The sequence below is a fragment of the Eptesicus fuscus genome, chromosome 12 (genome assembly GCF_027574615.1).
Source record: "Eptesicus fuscus isolate TK198812 chromosome 12, DD_ASM_mEF_20220401, whole genome shotgun sequence".
Taxonomy (NCBI): Eukaryota; Metazoa; Chordata; class Mammalia; order Chiroptera; family Vespertilionidae; genus Eptesicus; species Eptesicus fuscus.
In genome coordinates this window covers 68,858,978-68,884,386 of record NC_072484.1, presented here as the reverse complement: position 1 = coordinate 68,884,386, position 25,409 = coordinate 68,858,978, and the positions used below count along the sequence as shown (strand labels likewise).

The following is a 25,409-nucleotide window of genomic DNA, read 5'->3' as shown; positions in this document are numbered from 1 at the left end:
CTGCTCCTCCGACCTGCCTGGAAACCAACAGACGAGATGTTTGCTGGCCTCCTGATGTTTCGACAGGCCAGGGAACATGCCCACGGCCACTCGGGGTAAGTGGCAGAGCCAGGACTAGGACTCAAACCTCCTGACCCCCTGAAACTCAGCAGGGACCCACTACTACCCAGCTGCCCAGAATATCTTCCTCCAAGTTTTGCTGCCTTGCCAAGTTTCTCAGGTTAAAGAAAACACTTGTTCCCTTCTCCTCCTCCTCCTCTCCCTTCCGCCGGTCCTCCTCCTCTTCTCGCCCTCCGGAAAGTCTCTCTAGGGGGTGGGTGGAACGGCAGCATCTGCCAAGGCAAGGCCATTCACAGAGGCCAGAGATGCCCCGTTTAGGAGGGGCTGGAGGTGGGAAGGCTTTCAGCCAGCAGAAACCCCCAGCCGTAAGGCAGGGCCCGAAATTTCGGGGAGCCAAGGTGGAGGCTGAGCACTGTGGTATTCTCTTTATAAAAACGAACCCATTTAGTCTTCCTAACGTCCCTTTAATGTCAGTATTTATCCTCATTTTACAGATGAGGAAACTGAGGCACAGAGAGACGACCTGACCAAGGTCACACAGCCAGTGATGGTGGAGCCAGGATTCAAATCTAGGCAGTCAGGCACCAGAGTCTGGCTGTCCTCGGTCTTCCTCAGAGCTTCCTTGCTTCATTGCCTCCCTTCTGAAGACAGGACAGCGTGGGAATCCTCAGCCAATGCCCCTCAAAGTCTGAGACCCTCCCGCCCCACGCCAGGGAAGACCGAGAGCCAGGAGGCCTGGGGGCAAGCCGGGCGCACACTCACTTGCCCTCCGAGCCGTAGCTGTTCATGCTGTCCTCGATGGACTCATGGCTGGTCTGGCGCAGCGTCCGGCTGGGCATCTCCACCGCCAGGCCTGTCTCCGTGCTCCTCTGAATGGCCCCCTTCAGCCTCCGGCTGTCCCCTTGTTGGCAGAGAGGCAGAGGGAAATGAGGAGAGAGAGAGGGTGGGAGAGGACAGAGAGGCGAGACATCTGGTTAGCATTTCAGTGGCTGGTGGTGGCCAGCTTTGGTCCCACCCCCAACCCATCAACCTCCTCCTACCACTGGCCTCACCTGCACCCAGCCTCCAGGGGGCAGTCTCATTCATACCCACCCCATCATCAGTATCACATGTGTTCTCCTACCTAATGGATTCATTTACATGGACTGTCTCTCCCCTTTGAATTGGAAGTCATGTCTCCCCTGCAACCTTCTCCAAATCCTTTCTCCTCCTCTTCTTCAGCTACTATTTATTGAGCACCTACCATATGCCATACTCTTGTCAACCCCAGCACAACTGGCAGTTTGGATGGGATGTTGCTTTGTTGTCAGGGATGTCTTGTGAATTGTAAAGGTCTAATGGTAACCCTGGCCTCTACCCAGTAGATGCTAGCAGCACCCTGCAATCCAGTGGGACAATCAAAAACGTCTCCAGACATTGCAAAACATCCCCTAGGGCAGTGGTTCTCAACCTTTCTAATGCCGCGACCCTTTCATACAGTTCCTCATGTTGTGGTGACCCCCAACCATAAAATTATTTTCGTTGCTACTTCATAACTGTAATTTTGCTACTGTTAATGAATCGTAATGTAAATATCTGTGTTTTCCAATTGGACCCACAGGAACCGCTGCTGTAGAGCCTGAGACCATCGGAAAACACTGATGTTTACATTACGATTCATTAACAAAATTACAGTTATGAGGTAGCAAAATTACAGTTATGAGGTAGCAACGAAAATAATTTTATGGTTGGGGGTCACCACCACATGAGGAACTGTATTAAAGGGTCGCGGCATCAGAAAGGTTGAGAACCACTGCCCTAGGAGCAACAGTCACCCTTGATAGAGGACCGCTGATTTAGGCCACTGGCTCTGAAACCAGATTGCCCAGGTTCAAATCCTGGATCTTTTTCTCATCGGCTGTGAGGCTTTGGGCAAATTACTCAGCCTCTCTGTGCCTCCATTTCCCCACCTGTAAAATGGGAGAACAACAAGGTTTTAATGAAGACAAGCAGTCTTCTGCCCTTGCTATTCCCTCCCCTTGGGCAACCTCTGTCCCACAGCAGCTCAATCCATGGCCTCCGCTCTGTGGTGGCATATCACCCTCTCCGAGACCCTCCTTGACCCTCCCCGCCCTCCCCCCCCCCCCCCACAGCTTTCTCTGCCCTATGGCCGTGCTATGGCTTTCTTCCCGACTTTCTTCCAACACAAGGCGCATTCTTGATTTACTGGCCAGCTTTCTCCATAAAGAAGGTAATCTCCGTAAGGGCACGGAACTTTGTTTTGTCCACGGCTGAAGCCCCTGGGCCAAGACCAGGCCCAGCCACTGCAGGTGTACAATTAAAACCTGCTGGTGAAGGAGGGTCCGCCTGAGAGTGGTCTCAATCCCCCCAGCGCCCCTGCGGGGATGCCCCTGCTCTCCCTGCTTCAACACCGAGGACACGAGGCTCAGAGGTTAAGCGACATGCTCACTTCTGTACAGCCAGAAAGGGGGGGGAGCCAGGGTGTCCCCCGGGGAGGGTCTCTTCGCTCCGTGCTCCACAGCCTGGTGATGTCGGTGAGCTTTCCGTCGGCCACCACCCAGGGGGACTGTGGCTTTGCTAGAGGCGGGGTGGATCTTCCGCGGGACCCCCCCCCCCACAGTCTGGGGTGAGCTGGCATACCTCAGGGGCTTCCCCAGTGCTTGCTGACCCCCTGGGGAAAGCAGCACCACCCAAACCCCACCATCCTGCGTGGAGAGGACAGGAGCGCTGGATCTGTGTACCCAGAGACAGCGGGACCAGGATGCCTACCGCTGGCCTTCTCCCAGCCTCCCTCCTCCCAGCTCAACCATGGTGCCCCTTCCTCCTGACTCTAACACAGACACACAGATACAGGTGCTCTGTGCGTGTTCTCAGAGTGTGTGCCCACATGTCTGTCTCCCACATGTATCTGTGTTATTCAGATATAGTGCACACATACTCAGAAAAACACACAGTAACACACACACACACGCATACACAGGAATATACGTGCAAAGACACGGTGTGTCTGAGTGCCCATATTTGTGTTTCCGTGGGCTCCACAGACCTATCATGCTGTTTCTGAGGCCAGCACACACACAGGCGCAAACCCATACACGAGGTATAGGCCATCCCACTCAAGAAAGCAGGCAGGGAGACTGCCACTGCATTTCTGTGTGTCACCCTGAGTGTTTCTGAACATGTGGGGGAACATGTGTGTCCCTGTGTCCGTGTTCCCTTCATTCCTCCATTTGTTCTCTCACTAACTTGTTTCTGCGCCCCCCTCCCCCCAACATTTCTGTTTCTCTGTGTAGAGCGGTGCAGAGGCACAGAGAAAGATTCCGAAACACACACATGCTCCCTCAGAAACACTCACAGCACAGGGACGCCGCTCCTCCACTCACGCATTCACACAAGCACAGTCCTATGTCCGGACAAACTCCAGACCCCTGCCTGGGATTTTTACCCCCCGCTGAGCCCTGCTCTGGAACCCCACCCACCAGGGACTGACATATTTCTCCTGGGAAAGGGCAGGACCAAAAAATGACAACTCAGGCCCCACAGGGGCTGAGGAGGGGGTTTGGAGAGGTGGGCTTCACACCTGGATGGCATTCTACAGCCCCTAAGTATCCCACATCCAGTACCCTATTTGGGCCCCAGAATAGGTGTGAGTCACCACACAGGTGAGCCTGGCTTTGCAATCAACAGCCCAGGCAGAGTCACAGGCAAGCTGACCTTGGGCGAGTTGGGTAGCATCTACCTCACGGAGCTGCTGAGCAAGTTAATGATAGAACATTTACCACAGCGTCTGTTTGGCACATAGTAGGTGCCAAACAAAAGTAGCCTTCGCAGCTACAGAGAAAGATCTCCCAGAACTCCCCAAATCTGCCCAAGCCAACTGTCTTGCATGTCCCCCCTGACATGTCACCTTGTGAGTCCCCAGTCTGGGACCATAGCTGTACCAGCCACACCAACAAGATCCACCATCTAAGCCAGTGATGGCGAACCTATGACACGCGTGTCAGCACGGACACGCGTAGCCATTTCTGATGACACGCGGCCGCATGCCGAGGATGAAACATTTGCTGCTCCTGAGGATGAAACATTTGCGACTAGAGTCTTGGAGTTAGTTTTTTCCTCAAAGTGACACACTACCCGAGTTATGCTCAGTTTTTTTGGCGAAGTTTGACACACCAAGCTCAAAAGGTTGCCCATCACTGATAAGCTGTCCACTGGCCATCTCTTGCTCATGCAGTTACATTCCCCAAAGTGACTGGACCAATGTTTTCCCACTTCCAGCCCACAGCCCCATCCATCTCAACAGATGACCTGTCTCCCACTTGGCAGAAAAGATGTGTTTCTTTGACTTGCTCTTTCCACTTCCAAATTTCACCATCCTCAGACCTTCCAACCTGCCCCTCGACCCTCCCTCTTCTCTGACCTTCTCCTTGCCAAGGCTGATCTGCCATCTGTTCTCCCTATCCTTCCTCCTCCCATCCTCATCTCCCTATCCTTCCTCCTCCCATCCTCACCCGAAACTCCTCCAACCCCTTGTGCTCTCTGGACCTTGAGTCGGCCATCTCTCTGTCTTCTGGCTCTTTCCACTCCTCCTGCAAGTCTGCTCCAGGCTTCACTTCTTCCACCACCTGCTTCAACCAACACATTTCTCATAGAACAGCCTCTCCCGCCATGTTGCCAACCACGCACTCCTCTCTCTCACAGTGTGGCTTCCACTCCGTTCACAGGGCTTGCTGACCCAGTCCAATGACGGCTCCAACCATGCTCCAGGGCCTTATCTCAGCCCCCAATACCTGAACTCAAGAAACAACCACTGAGTGCCTTCCTGTTCATGGGATGCTAACCGCCCTTCTAAGTCTGGTCTCCACGGACAAGAGAGGCTTCATTATCCCAGGTTATCAGAACGCTCCACTGCCGAGGCCTGGAGTGGAGTTCTGTGGACTCTGGGTACCAACTGTGGCCGGCCACGGTGACATACAAATAAATGGAGTTCGAAGGACCCATTTTGGCCACCCACTAACACTGGCTACACCCAAAACTCAAACTGTGCAGCTTGAATTTTCTCCCGCAGGGTCCTACGTCCCTCATCTCCCAACTTGGGCAGAATATGGTGTGTGGGTTTAAGGGACAGGGAGGGTGTGTGGACGGCTGGACTCCTGCAGGAGGCAGCAAACACTTAGGGAACCAACTCCTCTGTGTGCCAAACACGGCGCCTGATGCTGGGGACAGAGAGCCAGAGTGGTGTGGTCCCTGCCTCCATGGAGCTCACAGTGCGGAGAGAGGCAGACATTAAACAGATGATCACATGGATTAATCACAAGTGTGTTAGTGCTCTGAAGACAAGTACAAGATGTAATGATAACACCCATTGGGGGGGGGGCCGAGAGAGGGGGGCTAACACTGATTACTTCATCCCTTGAGTAGTCACTTCAGATCCCTCCTTCTTTGGCCTCTGGGATCGTGAATTCTAGCAGGCTTCCTCCTGTCTCTGACCACTACTACCATCCTGTATTTAGGGCCTCACCATTCTGTCTTTGGATTCTTTCTCTCCTCTAGATCCTCCCCCGTGTTGATTTCATTCTCTTCCGGCAACACGAGGACCATCCTCGGTGAATCCTGTGCCTCAATCTGTAGCCCTCAACTCTGTCAAGAGCAGCACTTCCAACTGCCTTATGGACATCACCACCTGGATGGTGAGCAGGCTCCTTGGATGCAAGCTGGCCAAAGCCACACCCATCCCTGCTCCCACTTTCTCCATCAACTCCTTCCAATGTGTGCTCCCAACCTTCCCAGTCACCTGGACTCAGAACCCCCAGGACCTCTCTGACGTTTCCCCTCTCCCATCAATGCCAAGCCGTACAAAGTCTTTGCCCTTAATATCTCTTATATCTCTCCCGTCTCCTCCCTTTTCACAACCAACCAGCTTCAATACCTCAAGTCTAAACTATTTTAACAGCCTCCTAACTGGTCTCCCTGCTTCCACCCACCAAACAAGCCATTAACAGATTAACTAACTTAAGTTCCCACTTCAGACCAAGCTATTCCACCCCAACTCACTCACTCTACACAAGCAGTCACAAAAGTACACAAGGATGTGCACGAAGAGGTCCCCCACAGTACCATTTACACCAATGAAATGCTGGAATTAACTGCCCACCAACAGGGGACCAGTTTACAAAAGGAAACATCCCACAGGAGAATACTGTGCAACTGTTAAAAAACAAGCATGTAGATCTACGTTTACAGTAACAAAAAGATTGCCCCGACATACCAAGCTAAAAACAAAATACGATGTGGAATGGTATGTGAGACATAAGACTGCTTTTGTAAAGCTACAGATTACACACATCTCTGTGCATAGACACAGAAAAACCAAACTCCTGATGGGGAACAGCTATAGGGAGACAGGTTTTTAGAGGGAAGGTGTGGAAGGTCATTTTGAAACATTTTCATTTAAGTATAAGATGATTGAGAAAAGTGCAGAAACCTTCGGTGTGCAGTTTGATGGATTGTCACAAACTAAACGTCCTCATGTAACCGGCACCCCGGTGGAGACTCAGAGCTTTACTAGGATCCCCAAAGCCCACCTGTGTGTCTTCCAGCCTCTGTGTTGCTCCACAAGGGTAGCCACCATCCGGATCTCCAACACCAGATACTAGTTTTGCCTGGTTTTGATCTTTATATACAAAGCATGGCCTTTTTTGAGGGGGAGGGGAGCTTCTTCTGCTCAATCTTTGTGGATTATGAGATCCGTCCATATTGTTGGACGTAGTTGTAGATGGCTTATCACCGCTGCTATGTAGTATTCCATGGTATGAATATGCCACAATGTATTTATCTATTGTGCTGTTGATGGGCATTTGATTTCTTTTTTTCCAGTTTGGGTCTATTTGACATTGCCAAATCATTTTCCAAAGTAATTGTACTAATTTATACTCCAACCAGCACCCTGGGGGGATTTTCTCTTTTGTATGCTTCTATGTCTCTTGAAGTTTTAGAGATAATGGATTAATTCTATAATGAAAATGAAGGTAAAATACAAATCCTATATAATAAAAGCCCAGTAACCGAATAACGGAACGACCAGAATGATGGGTTGACCAGTCGCTATGATGTGCACTGACCACCAGGGGGCAGACACAGGAGCTGCCCCCTGGTGGTCAGTGTGCTACCACAGTGGGAGCACCACTAGGCTGACCGGGATGAGTGGCTGCTCCTGCTGAGAACCCTGGGCTGATGGGCAGGAACCCCAGGCTGCGATCGTCGCCTCCTTACCCCAGGCTCCTCCTCCTCCTCCTCTTCCTCGTCCTCCTCCTCCTCCTCCTCCTCCTCGCTTCCTGCTGCCTCCTCCGGACCACAGTGCCGCCGCAGGCTCACAGAGGCTGGGAGGCGGGTTCGTAGCCACCACGGGACTGAGTCCTACTCTGCCGCCTCTCAGTGCTATTGTCCCTGGGCCCGGCCCTGACCAGGTCCCCTGGAGAGGCAAGTACTCAGGCTCCATGGAAAATGCCGGACCAGGGAGCAGCCGATCAGAAGGCAAGTCCACAGCCACTCGGCTGACCAGGATGAGCTGTGCTCCCACAGCAGGCCAATCCCCACAGGCCACGCCCCCCACCAGTGCATGAATCCCGTGCACCGGGCCTCTAGTTTATAAATAAGTTTCACCTTCAATCAAGCTATAATCCCATTTAAAGCCTTGGAATGGCTTCCCACTGCCTGCCAAATTAGTTTCAACTTTTGCATCCAAGCATTCAAGACTCTCCGTTACCTGATTTCCTCCCCATTTGCTCCTGGTCTCCCTCAGCCTCCACACCCCAGCCCAGCTAGGCACCTCATCACTCACATACATCCTCAGTAACTGCCTCATCCTGGTTTTCTCTCCTTTGCTTTCCCAGGCCCTCATCTTCCCTATCAAAATTCTAACCATCCTCCAGAGCTAAGCTTTAAATAACACTTATAATTATCAGGCACTCACCAAACTCTTGGGGCTTTTGTAAGGATTAAGTATAACAATCAGACAATATAATAAGATAATACCATTTAATCCTCAGGACGTCCAAGGTGGGTGGTGGTACTCAGTAAGCACTCAACAAAGGTGGCTATTATGAAATTATTAGTATTTTGCCAGATGCTATGCCAAGTGTTTGACATAGGCATCATCTCATTTGGTATGTAAGACATATACTCACAATAAGTCATGAGATAACTATTGCCTGATTTTGCAGGGTAATAAAATGAGGATCAAGAAGGTTAAGTAACTTTCCCAAGGACACACACAGTTACAAATGGCAGAGGAATTCAAGCCCAGGTCTTTCTGGTTCCAATAACCATATTTTTCACTGAATCAATTCACTTGGTTCTACCACAGACTTCAGATTCCATCTCTTCTTCAAAGACTTCCATGACCAAACTCCTTGAGCCCTAGTGGCCCTTTATCTTCACCTCTACGGGGGTCTCTATTCCTCCTTCACTTTAATTCAGCATGTGTGTGTTTTGGTGACCATTTGTGCACATTTCTTCTGGGTACATACATAGGAGTGAACTGTTGGGTCATAGGCTATGCGTTTGAAATGCTTTTTAAATGGGTTAAGCATGATGTGGACTAAAGAGGTTAACACATTAGATTATCTTTCAGCAGGAAGCAATGTGCTGAAGAAATCAGGCCCAGGCCTGGAATATTTGGGGAAGGAGGATGGTGGAAGAACAGTTAACTGTCTATCTGATTCATATTTATCTTCTCCAAATGTAACATTTGTTAAATAATGTACAGAGGGCAGAGAGCACCCAGGACAGGAGAGAAAGGAGTGAAAAAGGCCTGGCTCTGGCTGGTGTGGTTTGGTTGGTTGGAGCATCATCCTGTACACCAAAAAGGTTGCGGGTTCAATCTCCAGTCAGGGCGCGTGCAGGAGGCAACTGATCGCTGTTTCTCTCTCACATCAATGTTTCTCTCCCTCTCTTTTCTTTCCTCTCTCTAAAATTAATTCTAAAAAGGGCCTGGAACACAGTGGCATTCAATAAATGCTGGCTGTTAAAATTAAACTGTTCAAAGATCAATGGTCAACTGCTCACTGGTATTATCTTTTGTAATTTGTCGTCATTTCATTGATTCTAAGACATACATTTTTCACTATCTCCAAAATTAAGATATGAATGACAGCCAATGGCAAGTCAGAGGTAAATTCTGACATGTTTTACTTCTCTTGGTGCTACATAGAATAAAGCTATCACTTGCAACTGAATGTGGGTTAGACACTATTGCGTGCAATAGCCACAGAGCCAGCCAGGCGCAAGGGGAACTGTCCGTGGTGCTGACCATGAGCAGGAGGCCAAGGCTTGCCTGGGGCAAAGATGGCAGCTTACAGGGAGGGGAGATCGCCCCCAAAAAACTAAGCAACCCCATCCTGTGCTTGTTAGTAACCCACAATTCCTTCCCACTGGCTTGCTGATGCCTCAAAGTTCACCATTCCATATGGCCAGGCACTTCCACTTACTAAGCTCAACCAGAGCCTATGATAGGTACTCAACTTACATTACTTCATTTAATCCTCACAACCACTACTGTCTCCATTTTCAGAAGAGAACGCTGACTCAGGGAGATCAATGAGCCTGCCCTGTAAGTAGGAGCACGATCTTGGTTCAGAGCAGATCAGAGTACAATTTGCCCTTTAGGCTGCTTTACACTGAGGAAGGGCGGGGTCAGTGAATTCTGCAGACCTTCTTCCAAGAGGATTTGAAGGGTAAAAAGGGAGAGATCATAAAGAGGCAAAAATTAAATGGGTGGCAGCAAGGGAGGCAAAGAGCTCATGATAAGGATTTAAGAACAGAAGATGGGGAGAATCTGAAGATTTTGAGAGGATCAACTGAGTAATGTATATGAATGTACTTTGTAACTCTGCCCCTGGAAAACAATGTACTCCTACATATCCAATAAAATAAACATCTACTGAGCTCATTCCTTATGCCATGCTTTTCTTGGCATTGGGGATTTTATTAAGACACAGTCGTTGTCTTTCAGGAGCTTATAGGTAGCGTGTAGTGGGGGAGGGGGAGGATGAAACAGATAAGTAATTACCATTCATTCAACAAACTCTAAGTGCCTATTCCAGGCCTGTGCTGGGGACTCATAACAGATGAATTAAATCCAGATCTTGCTGAAACCCCCGTCCCCCCTCCCCCCTGTCTGTCAGGAGACAGACAAGTAAAGGGACAATTATGACACAAGGTGTTATAATTACAACACAGGATGGTTCAACAGCGGAGATATACACAGTATTATAAGAGCAATAAGAAGAAATGAACAAAAAAGCACTGAAAGTAGAGGGAGGGTGTGGATTATAAGAATTATTTCAATAATGAATTGAAGTTTATTGCAAATATACTCATAATAAGATTTATTATAGATGCAGGTATTACCTTATGGAAATTTACAACCGAGAACTATAGTGATAAGTGCAAAACATGTAGAGAGAAGGCAAAAATGTGGAACCAAAATATAAGCTGAGCACAAAGAGTTCTGAATGCATAGTAAATGCATTTTGGGCAGCGGGAGGTCCTACACCTAGCAGCGATGGTCAGGGGAAAGTCGTTCACTCTATTCCATCTAGCATGGGAAGACTTCCTGAAGAAGGGGCAACTCAGCAATCATCGGAAGGAAGACAATTTACATCCCCACAATGGCAGCCTTCCAAAAGAAACCATTCCCACCTGCATTTGGGAAAAGCTGAGCAAGCTCCGGAAGAAGTTGAGCTGTGGGCCAAAACAGAGTCTGTAAGCACAGTACTAGTACTCAAGGCTTTCATGATCTGCCCCAAACCTATACTACAAGTCTGATGCCATGCACATACCAGGTGTTCCATCCACACTGTGTCACTCATCACTCACCAACCACAGCCTACATACTTCTGTCTTCTTTTTTTTTAAAGATATTTTTTATTGATATTTTAGAGAGAGAGGAAGGAGAGAGGGAGAGAGAGAGAAACATTAATGTGAGAACAAAACATCGATTGGTTGCCTCCTGCACAATCCCTACTAGGGATCGAGCCTACAATCTTTCAGTGCATGGGACGATGCCCAACCAACTGAGCCACACTGGCCAGGGCTACTTCCATCTTCTTACGAGCACAGTCTCTGGAGCCAGAATAACTGGGCTTGGGACTTGAGGCATCCCTCTGCTATTTTCTGAGTAAACTAAAGAAAGTTACTGAACTTCTTGAGCTTCAGTTCCCTCACAAAATAGAAATAATAATAGCATCCATCTCACTGTTATTGTAAGGTTTAAATGTATTGGTCAGGTCTCACTAGGTTAAACTACAGTGACCCCCAAGTTTCAGTGGCTAACAGAACAAAGATTTAGTTCTTGCTCATATTAAACAGTCTTTGTGAGTTAGCTGTGGCTCTATCTCATGAATTCTTTTGGGATTCAGGATGAAGGAGCCAGTTCTATTTGGGACATGCAGTTCTCATGGCAGAGGGAAGACAGGAATGATGGAATCAGAACTCTTCCAGCCACTGCACTTTTCTCCATGTATATATATATATTTTTTTAAATTTAAGTACAGAAAAGGAGAGGTAAGAAATATGCCCCCTAATAATGTGAAAAAGCCAAAAGCGTAGGTGAGCCTGGGGGAGCTCTCCCCTGAACACACAATGAAAAGAGAATTCATCAGACTACCGAGTGATTTGCAATAACAAGGCAATGTGTTAGCCCATTATAGCACTGGTCCACATTAATTATGAAAGAGATCCGCTTGTGCCCCCTTTGGGGCTAAACTCAATGACACAGCATATGTGCAGTGACTGTCATGATAAAGGCATTCAGTAGATTATAACTGCTTTATCAACAAGTAGTGTTATCTACCTACTCTGAGGTAGACAGCAGTGCCCCCAATTCCCAGGAACTCTCCGAACACTGAAGCTCTGGGAACTGAAGCGATTTGCTCGCAGTCCCACAGCCGGCAAGTGGTGGCGAGGCAGAATGTAAGACAAATCCATCCCCTCCACACACACAGCTGAACACAGTGTTCACAGCAGCATTCTTCCTAATAGCCAAAAGGTGCACACAATCCAAATGCTCATCAGCTGACGAACAAACAAAAAGTAGACTATGGCCCTAACTGGCTTGGCTCAGTGGATAGAGTGTCGGCCTGTGGACTCAAGGGTCCCAGGTTCGATTCCGGTCAAGGGCATGTACCTTGGTTGCGGGCACATCCCCAGTAGAGGGTATGCAGGAGGCAGCTGATTGATGTTTCTCTCTCATTGATGTTTCTAAACTCTCTATACCTCTCCCCTCCTCTCTGTAAAAAATCAATAAAATATATTTTTTTAAAAAGTAGACTATGGAGCTACTGGAGTATTACTCAGCCATAAAGGGAATGAAGCACTGAGAAATGCTACAGCATAGATACACCTTGAAAATAGGCAATATGCGGGTGAGGCCACGCGCCCCTGGGTCTGGGAGAGGCCACGCGCCCCTGGGACAGGGTGAGGCCACACGCCCCTGGGTCCGGGTGAAGCTGGATCCCGGGTCCGGGTGAGGCCGTGTGCCCCTGGATCCGGGAGAGGCTGGGTCCCGGGTCCAGGTGAGGCCGTGTGCCCCTGGATCCGGGAGAGGCCGGGTCCCGGGCCCGGGTGAGGCCACGCGCCCCTGGGTCTGGGAGAGGCCACGCGCTCTGGGTCCGGGTGAAGCTGAATCCCGAGTCCGGGTGAGTCCGTGTGTCCCTGGGTCCGGGTGAGGACACGCGCCCGAGTCCGGGTGAAGCCATGCCTCTGGGTCCGGCCGAGACCAAACCAGAGAGAGTAGGACCTGCATTACCACCATTTGTCCACCATCCAGAGCTGAAAAGTCAGTGCCGACATGTACACATAAGGAACTGGTGGACATTGAAATTGGGTCTCAAAAGAACTGTTGGTCCAGAAAGAAACTCACTACAGACTGATTCATTTGCCTGTCAGCATAACTATTATTGCTCATCTCACATTCAGTTCTTATAAGTATATTTCTAGTGACACATGATCTCGCTCATCTAGGGGAAATGATGAACAACATAGACTGATGAACAAGAACAGAACCAGAAACAAGGAGGCATCGATCGGACTATCGGACCTCAGAGGGAGGGTAGGGGAGGGTGGGGAGAGAAGGGAGAGATCAACCAAAGGACTTGTGTGCATGCATACGAGCCTAACCAATGGTTAAGATCAACAGGGGGTTGGGGCATCCGTGGGGAGGGGTGTGGGATGGGAATGGGGGGATGAGGACAAATATGTGACACCTTAATCAATAAAGAAATTTAAAAAATAAAATAAAAACATAAAAAAATAAAAATTAAAAAATAAGATTTTTAAAAAAAGAAAATAGGCAATATGAAAGAAGCCAGTCACGAAACACCACATAGTCTATGACTATTCATATAAAATATCCAGAATAGGCAAACCATAGAGATAGAAGGCAAACTAGTGGTTGCAGGGGCTAGGGTGAGGGAGGACTTAAAAGTGACTACTAATGAGTATAAGGGTTTCTTTTTGGGGTGATAAAAATGTCCTACAATTGATTGTGGTGATGACTATATAACTGAATATACTAAAACCTGCTGAGTTGAACACTTTAAACAGATGAAATTGTATGTTATGTAATTATATCTCAATAAAGCACATATGTATATGTATATGTATATGTATATGTATATGTATATGTATATGTATATGTATATGTATATGTAAATGTATACGTATATGTATATATCCATCTCATCTCCCAGGCCCTGCTCTTGACCCTTATTCAAGGAGCCAGTGTTATGAGGGTGGACAAGGCTTCTTCAGGTCAGCACTGGCCTCTGCCAGCATGTGAAGCCTGTTGCAAAAGCCAGACGAGGTCTGGGCTGTGCAGTTTGGACCCTGGGCATGCCATCCTCCAAGCACACATGTAACCCCACAAAGGCACACAGATGAAAACATGCAGTGGGCACATGGGGGAGAAAGGGAGAATTCCTTACTCCCAGCTCCACAGGCCTTCTCTCTGTGCCCCAGGCTCCCCACTGCCACCTTCTTCAGTCCACACATAGTCATCTTCCTTCAGAGCCTACCAGACCCAGGATCAGTTGAGACCAGATGGAACCAGCTAGAACCACCTGGCACTAGCACTCACCAGAGGAAATGCACCTAGAACGAGCTGTTCTCAGCACCGAGGCTGCTGGTAAAGCTGGCCTCAAGCAGTACACACCCTTTCTGCTCCCACTCAGCTCATCCCAATCCCATGACTCCTTAAAACCCACAGTCCCTTTCTGCACTGCTCTGCAGGAGGGCAGCTAAGGGTGCCCACTAAGGCTTTCCAGGCAGAACCTCCCTGCACAACTGCCTCATACTCCTAGGACAGAAGTTCAACCTTTATTGGCAAACAATTGAAACAAAGACCTCCCTTGAGTTGGCCTTGGCAGAGCTGCAGAGCAGCTGGGCCGCCTTGGCTAAGGATGCTTACTTTCCACTCCCTCAGATGCAGGCAGGGAAGGAACTTGCAAAGGTGCCTGGCACTCAGCAGGTACTCCATACCCGTCCAGGAAACCAAAGCCTGCTATGCTTCCAAATCCCAGCTCTGTGCTTCTCAACCTTTAACGTGCAAATGAAGCACCCAGGGGGCTTGTTCACATACAGATTCAGTGTCAGTAGGTGCAGGTGGGCTTGAGATTCTGCATTTCTAACAACTCCTAGGACCTAGATGAAGCCCATGCTGCCGGTCTGGGGCCCACTTTGAGTGGCAAGACTTCGGCCCATTTCACTCACTCTCTTTTTTTCCTGATTTCTTCACCTTTCTTGGTTATGCAATGAACCTCTTGAGACGCTGATGAAAGCTATTTTCTCTTTCCTTAGAAAACTACCTGTCAGCACATACACACAATATGTTGCATAAAATTTTGAGGCTTGCAGTCCATGAGTCAAAAGCCTTTCTTCTGGACAGTCTTCCTGAAAAAGAGCATGCAGTAGAGAATGGGGGTGGGGGAGCCTCATCAGAGAGTTAGGGCTCCTGCGTATGGTCCCAGCTTCACTATGGACTTCCTGTGTGACATCAGACAAATTCCTGCCCCTCTCTGAGCTTTCATTTCCCCACCGTGAGGGGACAGGATGAGATTATGATGACAAATACGTTTCCTTATTCTTGCCAACTCTGGTAGCTGTTACCTAAAATACCCCATGTTAAGAATTCTTAGACTGTCTAGACTTGGCAGAAAAGGGTGCCATGATTGATTGGTGATTCTTGTGATGGTCCCGGGAAAGGGGGGCGGGGCTTAATTAATTGGTGATGTCTGCCAAGGTCCCAGGCCTGGAGGGCCCTTCGAGCAGTGACATTCCACAGCTCATTTAGAGCCATCTCCGACTGGGGAAAGAGGGCAGGAAGGGATAATTCTTTAAGCTGCTGGCTTCTCAAACCTGCCACCCTGCAGCCCCCTTCGAGACCAGGTAGCAGAATCCCTGCTTCATGGCAGAGAAGGACAGCATGTCCTTGTGCTCCCATCCTTGGCTATTTTTAGCTCCAAGGACAGAGGCTCAGACAGAAGCTGCAATACAAGAGGGCTGCCGCAGGCCCCCAGCCTCCTGAGGAAGGAGAGCCACCACCGCCCCTTGGTTCACAAGTTGCTCCATTGTTGGCCAAGTGAGAGTCAAGGCAAGCTACCAAGGGACAGGAGAAGGGAAGTGAGAATTCACCTCACTTCCCATGTGAATTCTTCCAGGGGTCTGCCCCCAATTTCCCCAGGCTGGCCAGTGCCCCTCCTTGGTACAGCCACAGACCCTCTGCCAGCCCCTACCTCCTCTCTATCCCTGTACCTGTTCATTCGTGCATCCAGCCCACATATACGTGCTGGACTTCGTACTAGTGCTGAGGACACAGCATCGAGCAAGACCGATGAGGGTCTTTGTCCACTGAGCCCTTCTAGGCTGGGATGGAGGAAAGACTGCACAATTCTGCAGTAATGACTGTGAGTTCCTCACCTTCCCATCTCCAACACTGAAGACCTGACCTGGCACAGAGGAGGGTTCCGGCGTATATTTGTTGATTAAAAATCACATAAGACAAATTCTGGAGTTTCAGGGTCCTACAGGAACCTATCTCAGACTAAATGAGATTCATTCATTCATTCCCTCTCTCCCTCACCACGTCTTTTCTTGAGCACTTCTATCGGTTAAGTACTCTGCTGGGCACTGGAGCTAGAGCAGAAAACAAACTAAGGGAAACAAAGTGCCCTCCTGCAGTTCCAATCTAGAAGACATCCAAACCTTACACCACACAAATAGAGGAATACAGAAGGTGCTGGAAGGTGAGTGGAAGGATGGGTGTTTCATTTTTAAACAGAGGTGAGGTAGGCCTCACTGTGATATGTGAGTAAAGACCTGAAGGAGGTAAAGGAACGAGCCAGGTAGACATCTGGAGGGGAAAGTGCTCCCAACATGGAGACTGCACACTGACAGAGCCTGAGACGGCTTTTCGTCTGTATGTTTGACAAACAACAAGGAAGCCAGGGTGGCTGGAGCAGAAGGAGCAAGGGGAATGGTCTGAGAGGAACTGTGAGATGGTGTGGCAGGCAAGGAAGTACAGACTTTGGAAGGCAGACACACCTTGCATCAAGCCGGGCATACAGCGGATGGAAACAAAGGTGATGAGGAGGAAGATGGTGATGCAAGCAGCTAGCATTCCCTGGGTACTGACCACATGCCAGGTGCTATGCTACACAAGGATCGTGGATTCATTCGTGTATTCCTCACAACAACCCATGAAACAAGTCCTATATAATTCCCCCTTTACAGATAAGGAGGTGGCAGGGCTGGGACAGGAATGCTAGCAGTCTGGACCAGTCCACTGTCTTCCTGATCAGACCAGCCCTATTGCACATACACGTGGGTACCAGTTTCTTTCCCTCCCAGAGTTGTTAAACCGTTTGGATTCCTTTGAAAAAATTTTTAAAAGCTGTTGTTCTCCATTTAAAAAAATTCTGGTTTTCTCCAGAATAAAAAATTGGTGCACAATGATACAACTTGTACATAATTTCCAGAGTTTCAAGGTTATGAACTCAGGCCCTGAAAGTAATTGCTTTGTAAAGATTTGTAGCAAAAGCAAGAATTGTCACAATTGTCTAAATTGGCAGAAGGGGAACACGGGCTCCCATAACACCAACTAAAACTACTTCTACAATTTGTCGAGAGCCTCCAGAGCAGTGGTTGCCAACCTTTCGGACCTCGCGGACCACCAGCGGTCCGCAGACCACCGGTTGGTGACTGCTGCGAGAGTGAGGCATCTGTAGATTCGTTGTATCTCACTTAAACCCCACTTTAACCCAGCGAGGTGATTATTATTATGCCCCTTTACAAATGAGGAAACTGAAGCACAGAGAGGTTATGCGATTTGCCCATGATCACACAGCTGGTATTTGGCAGAGCTGGACTCTACCTCAGATTTATCTGACCTCAGACAGCAGTCTCTATTCCAGACACTTCCTCTGGATTCTCTAATGGTACCCTTTTACTTCCCCAGGGAGGGTCAGAAACTTACTCAAGATCTCATAGCTCTCAGCACATACAGAGATGGGTTCAGGACTGTGTCGCCCAATATATTGGCCACTAGCCACATGTGACCACTGAAATGAATATTTTTAAAAATAAAGAATTTGGTTCCTCAGTTGCACGAACCACATTTCAAGTGCTGAATAACCCCCTATGGCCATCATCACAGCAGTTTCTATGGAACGGCCCTGATCTAGAACTTGTCTCGACTCTGAACTCAGGGTTCTTCCAATGTCAGAGACTCCTAGAAATCAGATTTACATGATTAATGAGGTGGGTGGAAGGGGAGACCGGAACAGGGCAGCTGAGGGGGCACAAGAGAGCAAGCAAACTCAGAGAAAGGCTCATAGGAGGAAAGCCTAAGTCAAAATCTTGTACAGGATAAAAGGCATGAGAGCCACTGGCTTGGGGCCTACCTCGCCAGCAACGAACAGGCCTGTCCGTCTGATCACAGGGACCCTCTTCTAAGACAGTTCTCGTTCTTCGTGGATGTGTGCGGTTTCTTTACTTGGGGACAGGACCTTTCAACCAGGAGAGGGAGATCAAGTGAAATGGCAGTCCCCTGGAAGAGAGAACTCCATGGCCAAAACTCCTGCTCTCATCTCTGGAACAGCGAGGAGACCAAGAGCAGGGGGCATTCTATAGCCAGCATTCTATAGCCAACAAATCGGTGGGGCCTGGACTCCAGGAAGCCACACCGTGGGCACTGGGCAGTGACTCAGGGTGGAATGGGCTGCAGACAGGACAAGGTGGCGGCTGCACCTGCAGCCGCTGGAGCAGAGCTGCAGACCCAGACCATTCAGGCTGCAAACCCAACCAGAGAGAGCCGGCTGAGCAGCCGGCCACATGGTGCTCCCTGGGAACTCCTAAATGCCTGCAAGATGTTCAAAGACATCAGCACTGGATCTCTGCTGGAATAGTGTGGAGGGAGAGAAGAAAGGACCACAGAGCTGCCCCAAAACTGCCAGGCACAGAAGAAACGGCTGGGGGAGACCCTTAACCCTGTGCGTAATGGTCCCTCCCTCCCTCCCTTCCTGCCTTTCTTCCTTTACATCTGAACGATTGCAAAAGGCTGTCAGAAAATGGGAGAAAAGAAGAGTGTTAGATGAAGACAGATGAAATTCCTTCCCATCTCTTATCAGCTGAGTGGGCTTTAGAAAGCCCCTAACCCTCTGAGCTTCATCTTCCCAGCAGTAAAAGGTGCGTGGTTTTACTACCTACTCCAGCAGTTCTGTATGGCTCCAATAATACTAATACTACTGATAATGACAACAGCCATTTAGTAAGAACTTTTTCACGATGTGCCTCATCGCCTACAGTAGGGCTGGGCATTCATTCAACACTCAATAAAAACCTCTCGAATGTTGAATTTACCGTGTAAATGTTTTATGTAATAGTAGCAATAATAATCATAAATTACTATGAAGTGAGTGCCATACTACTGTACTGAGCCCATATCATACACGTTACTCAGTCCACCCAGTGACCTGAGAGGTAGGTATTATTATAATCCCCATTCAGGAGAGGAGGACTGAGACACAGGTAGGCTGTCCTTGGTTTCAGGTCATAGCTAATAGGGTAGGGCAAGAAAGGAGACGTGGTTTAGATGCCGGTCTGTCTGATTTTAACCTATGTAGTGTCTGCCTTCAAATTAAATAAGCATTTGGTAGTTAACAAAGGGCTGTACAGTATCATTTGATTTGCAGTATCATCGCTGTGTTAGGATTAATGGTGAAGGTGACTTTGGGCATAAGGGGGGAAGGACTTTCTGCAGTCAAGCCGTCTGTCAATGGAAGGAACCGCCCTTCACTGTCATTCAAGAGAGACTGGGCTGGGGGTGAAGACACAGTCTCCAGATGGGAGACTGGATGGGCTCCGTGAATCCCCATTGTGTGCGAGCATCCGAATCACCTGGGGAACTTGTGAAGCAACAATGTCCAGGTCCATCTGAGATGTTTGATTGAGTTTCTAGGTTGGAGCTCAGGATTCTGGTTCCGGATGAGAAGGCATGTGCAGGGCAGGTTGAGACTCACTGGATAAGTGAAATGCGGAGCACCCTCCTTACCAATATCGTTGGATTCTAGACGCCACGGGAGCCACCAAAGAACCCAGGACATGCCCACAAAAAAGCATGTGATCACTTAGTAACTACGAAACCATGCTCCGTGCCAAGCATTACACGCCTGTCTCCACAGACTTCTTCCGCCACGCCCCTTCCTCCCCGGGTTCCCTGTCCCCTTCCTCCCTGTTTCAGCTCCAGCACCCCCTCCCCCAGGAAGCCTTTCCTGACTCCCCAGACCCCTCTCTGGGCTTTGCAATGACAAGCTTTTCATTTCCGGACGTCTTTGTCTACGCCTACCCCCACCACCCCAGGCTGTGATGGAGCTGGCGGCTCACTCAGGCCCAGTGTAGGTGCTCACCAAACAGTTAGAGGGATCTGCTCTGCTCCATGAAGGATGGGCAGAGCAGGCAGCGAGGAAAGCAGCCGCTGCAGAAAGGAAGTAATCCAGGTCACCAGGTTGGGAGGAAACAGAACCTACAAATTCGCCCTGCCACCGTTCAGTAGCAGCCTGGGCTATTTATAGCGCACAAGCCTTCTGCTTCTTGCATTTAAATGCAGGGCCAGGCATGGAATAAAATCCTGGGTAAGTCTGTCAGTTTAAAAATTTTTTTTTTTACAAGAACAGGAGCAGAAAGCAGGGAGGAAAATGAAGTGTGGCTGTCAGGATGAGCTGCCTTGTGCCGTCCCCGGCCTGCCTTGGCACGTCTGTGGCCTACAGACGCATCATAGGCAACTCCAGACCTGATCCTAGAAATCTGTGTCCCTGTGGAGACCAGCCTGTGAAGGTCCTTCTAAGGTGATTTTTAAATAGTGGCTTCAGTTTACAAAGCAGTATCACAGCATGACCCTGCCTTGGTTTAAACGTGCATTCCTGCACACACGCACAGGCACACACACAACTGAAAGAAAATGGCCCCAATGGTTAAATATTCTGCTTTGGGATTACAGAACTGGAGTCACTTTTATTTTCTTTTTGAGTGTTTTACCTGCATTTCCCCCAAAATTTCCACCTTGGATACACACAGCATAGACTGAGCACCTTAGACGCAAGGACACTGGTCCTGCCAGCTGCTGGTGTTTGACCTTGGCGGATTTCCTTAACTTCCTCGTCTATAAAACGGGAACAGCAAGAGGACCTTCCTCAGAGGTTTGCTCTGAGGACCAACCATACAAGGTCACGTGCATGAAATCAGCACAGCATCTAGAACATGGATATGCACAGGAAATGCCCGCTAGTACAACCCTACACGTGTTTGCAACTTGTGAAAGCACAATATTGTTCTAAAAAATTAAAACGATAGTGACTCTCCCACTCCTGATATAGACCGCGGCCTGGGAGGGCTCAGAGCCCTGAGTTCCATATCCGACCTGGCTGAAAATGTACCCAATGACCCTTCCTTCTCCTCTCCATCTCGCTTTTCTGACTTTGAAAAAAATGGTGCTGGATGGTAACACAGCTCTGGTCTTCAAGAAGGGCTGAGTCCTGGGCATGGCACAAGGGCCTTTCCTAACCCACCCACACCTCCTGCCTGGCCCCACGTCCTCCCCGTGCCCATTTGCTAATGCACCTACCTTGCCCCCATGAGGCATAAATAAACCACAGGAAGCTCCTTCCTTGACCACACATTTCGCCCAGAAGACTAGAGCACCTTCCCCGGGTCCAGCCTGATAAACAGCTTTTCCTCTTCAAGGCTGTACTCAGCACCCCCTGCTCAATGGGGTCACCTAGTTATCTGCTCTGCTTGTCTTTCCTCCCCGCCATGCTCTCCCACACCGTACCTTCAGGACCCAGCACATCAGAACAGGGGTCAATAAATATGTTTACTGCATAAAGAATACTTTTAAAAATTATAAAGGGCAATGGCCAGGGTAATAGACTCAAAACCAGCAGGCCTCTGTTTGACCTTACTATGGAATGGCCTTGAGCCAAAGATGAGCCTATCCTCTCTGCGCCTCAGTTTCCTTGTCTGTACAATGGGTATGACAATTGTACTCCCCTCATTTTCTGATGTTTCAATAGGATAATCCAGGTAAGTGCACATAGTACTTAGCATGCATAAAACCCAAAATAAACATTAGCTATCATGATGAAGATGATTATTAAAAGTGCGGGATGTGATAGACAAATGGATAAAGAAGGCGTGATGCATATATATATAATGGAATATTAGCCATAAAAAAGAATGAAATCTTGCCTTTTGCAACAACATGGATGGACAAAGAGGGCATTATGCCGAGTAAAATGAGTCAGACAGAGAAAGACAAATACCATACGATTTCACTTACATGTAAAATCTAAAAAACAAAACAAAAGAAACAAGACAATTATGTTGAGATCCCAGAGTGCCAGCGCTTTCCCGCCTGGTCTTGCCTGTGGCTTCTCTCTGGTTCAGGTCGATGGGGCCTGTGAACTATTGAACAGGCTGCTTGCTACCTGCACCAAGGTGCCCAACTGATGGTGGTCACAGGGCTGAAAGCCAGCCTGTTGTCACTTGCCAAGCCATGCATACCCCCACTGGTACTAGAGAAGAGGAGCCTTTTTCTAATTCATCCTTCTACCATTTTTAATGTAATCACCTGGGATGGAGGCAGTGTCTTCCTCTAATTTGCACAAAGGTGCCATACAAACCATGTGTCTGCACAGGGCCCAGGATGTGGGACCAGGAGGGGAAGGGACTTCCCTGGCTTGTTCTCACACTCAGTTCAAAGGACGATGTGGGGCCCAAGGCAACTGAGGCCCTCATACTTACTCTAAATATTTAAAATAAGTTCTAAATCAGGCTATTAAATAAAATATGCCCTACCCTTCCACTTTGACAAATATGCCTTCATTATGACCTTGAAGGCCAGGACAGGTTCAAATTTAGAATCCTCAGAGTTCCACGGCTGAATAAGAAGTGAGGAGGGAGCTGGCCCCCAGCTGCAGCCTGCCCCTTCCCTCCATCCTCCTCTCCCCATCCCTACACCCTTACACCCCCTGCATATCAAAGGGCCCACTCTATACATCTATGTTCTATTCTCACTTCCACAAACTGCCACTTCAGGACCACCTACCAGGACATCAGCCATGGACACAGTCCATCCTGGATGGACCTAGGGAAGTGGTCCATGAAACAGCCCATGGAAGCTGACTCTAAGCCCTTTGGACAGGGAATTCTGGGGTCCCACGTACCCAGAACACAGCCTGGAAAGAGGGTACAGGGTAGGCATAACCCCATTTGCCCCAGCGAGGAAGGCTGGACAGCAACCCCACAGTGACCCCAAATCAGGGCCTTTCTTCGCAGTCTAAAGGCAGCAATGACACACGCAGCCCACGGTTCTACCAGCAGCCGGGCCTACCACTCCCCACACAGGCTGTGAGAAAACTCACAAGAGACTGGCATGAGTCAATTCTTTTAGGGATTTGTGGCCCGATTTTTACCAAACCCTTTCACCAATCAACAGATTTGCCAACCACTTGGGGGTGAGGTGGGCACGAGGCCTCTCTCACCTTTCTTCCCTAGCAAGGCCCAGATTTAGGAGTTTAAATTTCCTGGGCAGCACCAAACACCTGGAGTCCAGACCCACTCTGAGCCCCTTCTGGGGCTGGAGACATAGACCCTACTCCCAATTCCTGGCCAGGATTAGGGTCACAGACAGCCTTGTAAACCCAACCTTTAACTAAAGAGTGGTTTTCCTTGATTTTTTTTAATTTAATTTTTTAAGACGTAGATGTTCACCTCTGGAGAGAAATTACGGGTTTCAAGAGTTCTTGAAAGAGAGCTTCATTCCAGAAATGTAAAGCCGGCATTTTAAATTTGGTTCTTATTCACTGCTGGAAAGTATTAGAATGAAGATTACAAATTTAATAATGTATCGCGGCAGGAATTGGCCCGGCCTCGTCTCCAGGAGAGTAATTTGTTCCTGCCTTCAAACCGGCACTTCCCAGCCTCCCGGCATCACCAGACCAGCCTGGTGACACACTCCTGACTTTTCCGTGTCTTGTGCTCTGGCCCACGCAGCCAGCCCGGACCCCAGACCACATCATCACCGCTGTGTGCGGGTTCCGTGCTGCAAGCGTCAGTCCTTTGGGAACAGTCACTCTCACCAAAGGGAGCCGTCCTGGGGCCTCTGGGCTCCATGCGTCCTGCCTGCAGCCAAGGAGGTCCTGGCAAACCTCAAATCTGCATCTGTCACTTCGCTGCTGAAAACCCAACAGGGGCTCCACCGTCCTCAAGCTCAAGTCAAAGAACCTAGACTTGAAAGACCTAGTAGGATCCAGTCCTGTCATTTCCCCAACCACATACCCTTCTCTTTGCTTGGGCTTTCAAAACTCTGTGTGCCCACTGCAGGCTGGCCTCTGCACCGCTGCTCATTAGAACGAAATTAACAGAGCACTACCTATGTGCCCGGCACTGTTCTCACCCCTACCCTGGGAGGTAGGCAGGTTAGCCCAGGGGTCAAGCTCAGACTCCGTAGTCAGAGACAAGGGTAGGAGTCCTGCCTCTGACCCATACTGGCTGTGTAATCTTGGGCACCAGACATAACCTCTCTGTGCCTGTTTCCTCACCTACAAACAGGGAGGGTGAGAGTACCTACCTCACGGAGTAGTTGTGAGGCTTGAACGAGTTAATGGAGGTGAAGTGTCAGACCGTGATGGGTGCCATATGTTAATCATCATTATCCCCATTTTATAGCGAGAGAAGCAGAATCACCGAGTGATTCAACAACGTGGTTAAGGTCACACAACTATCAGTGACAGTGTGGTCTCTAGAATCGGAAGCCCTCAATTTTAACCATAACACATCCATTATAAAAATTTTTGAAAAATATTTTAAAAAGCACAAACCAGAAAGCAAAAACTACCCATAATTCTTCCATGCAGAAGCAATTATGGTTAATATTTCCATCGTGTGCATACGAGAGGGGAAGGGAAGGGAAGGGAAGGGGAGGGGAGGGGAGGGGAGGAGAGGGAAGGGAAGGGAGGGGAGCGGGTGGAGAGGGAAGGGAAGGGAAGGGGAGGGGAGGGGAGGGGAGGGGAGGGAAGGGGAGGGGAGGGGAGGGGAGGGAAGGGAAGGGAAGGGAAGGGGGAAACAGCCACACAGACTAAGAGAATCTGGGATTCAAACCCCACCACTCATAATTGACTCCCAAATCCATGCTCTCAGCATTATGACATCTGGTCCCACTCCCCTGCCTTCACTTGGCCAACTCCACTCATCCCTTAGCTTAGCTGTCCCTTCCCATGCTCATTCCCCCATCCCAGACAGGTCAGTTCTCCCAGCTCCGCCCCCTCCCCTGCAAATGGCCAGACTGCGGGCAAAGACTGGGCTCACCTTCGGTCACCAGCACCTAGAATAGGGCCAGGCCATCGGCAACTACTGGAGGATGAAAGGGGGAAATGGAGGTGGAGGAGAGTGGGAAGGAGAGAGATTTGGGATTCAGCTCTACCTTTTAGCTCCAAACTGTTCCCGGTGTGAAATGCGGACAAGCATCACACAGTCCCTGACCTGGAGTGGCTTACAGTGTGGCAGTGGAAAAGTGACAGGGGCCAGACTGTGCAAGCGCTGGAGAGAAAGCAGCACAAAGAGCATGTGGGTGCCCAGGAGAAATGATCACCTCCACCTGAGAGAAGGGAGGTGTACTTCCTGGAGGAGGTGGCATTGGAGCCCTGAAGGGGTGGGGGGGGGGAGGTAATCACAGAAGAGAGAATCGCCCAAGCAAAGGCATGGAGGTAGAAAATGCAAGAATGGAGGAGTCAGTTTTG

At 49.2% G+C, this 25,409-nt stretch overlaps 1 protein-coding gene across 2 annotated transcripts in view; it reads right to left on the bottom strand.

Annotated features, from left to right (window-relative positions):
• The window catches only part of RIMS4 (regulating synaptic membrane exocytosis 4), a 49,889-nt gene that overhangs the window by 13,379 nt on the left and 11,101 nt on the right, over positions 1 to 25,409 (bottom strand). For both annotated transcript variants that reach the window (XM_054724041.1, XM_054724040.1), the window contains one exon: positions 823 to 961. In XM_054724041.1, coding sequence (XP_054580016.1) covers positions 823 to 961 — 139 coding nt within the window. The remainder of the gene's footprint in view (positions 1 to 822; positions 962 to 25,409) is intronic.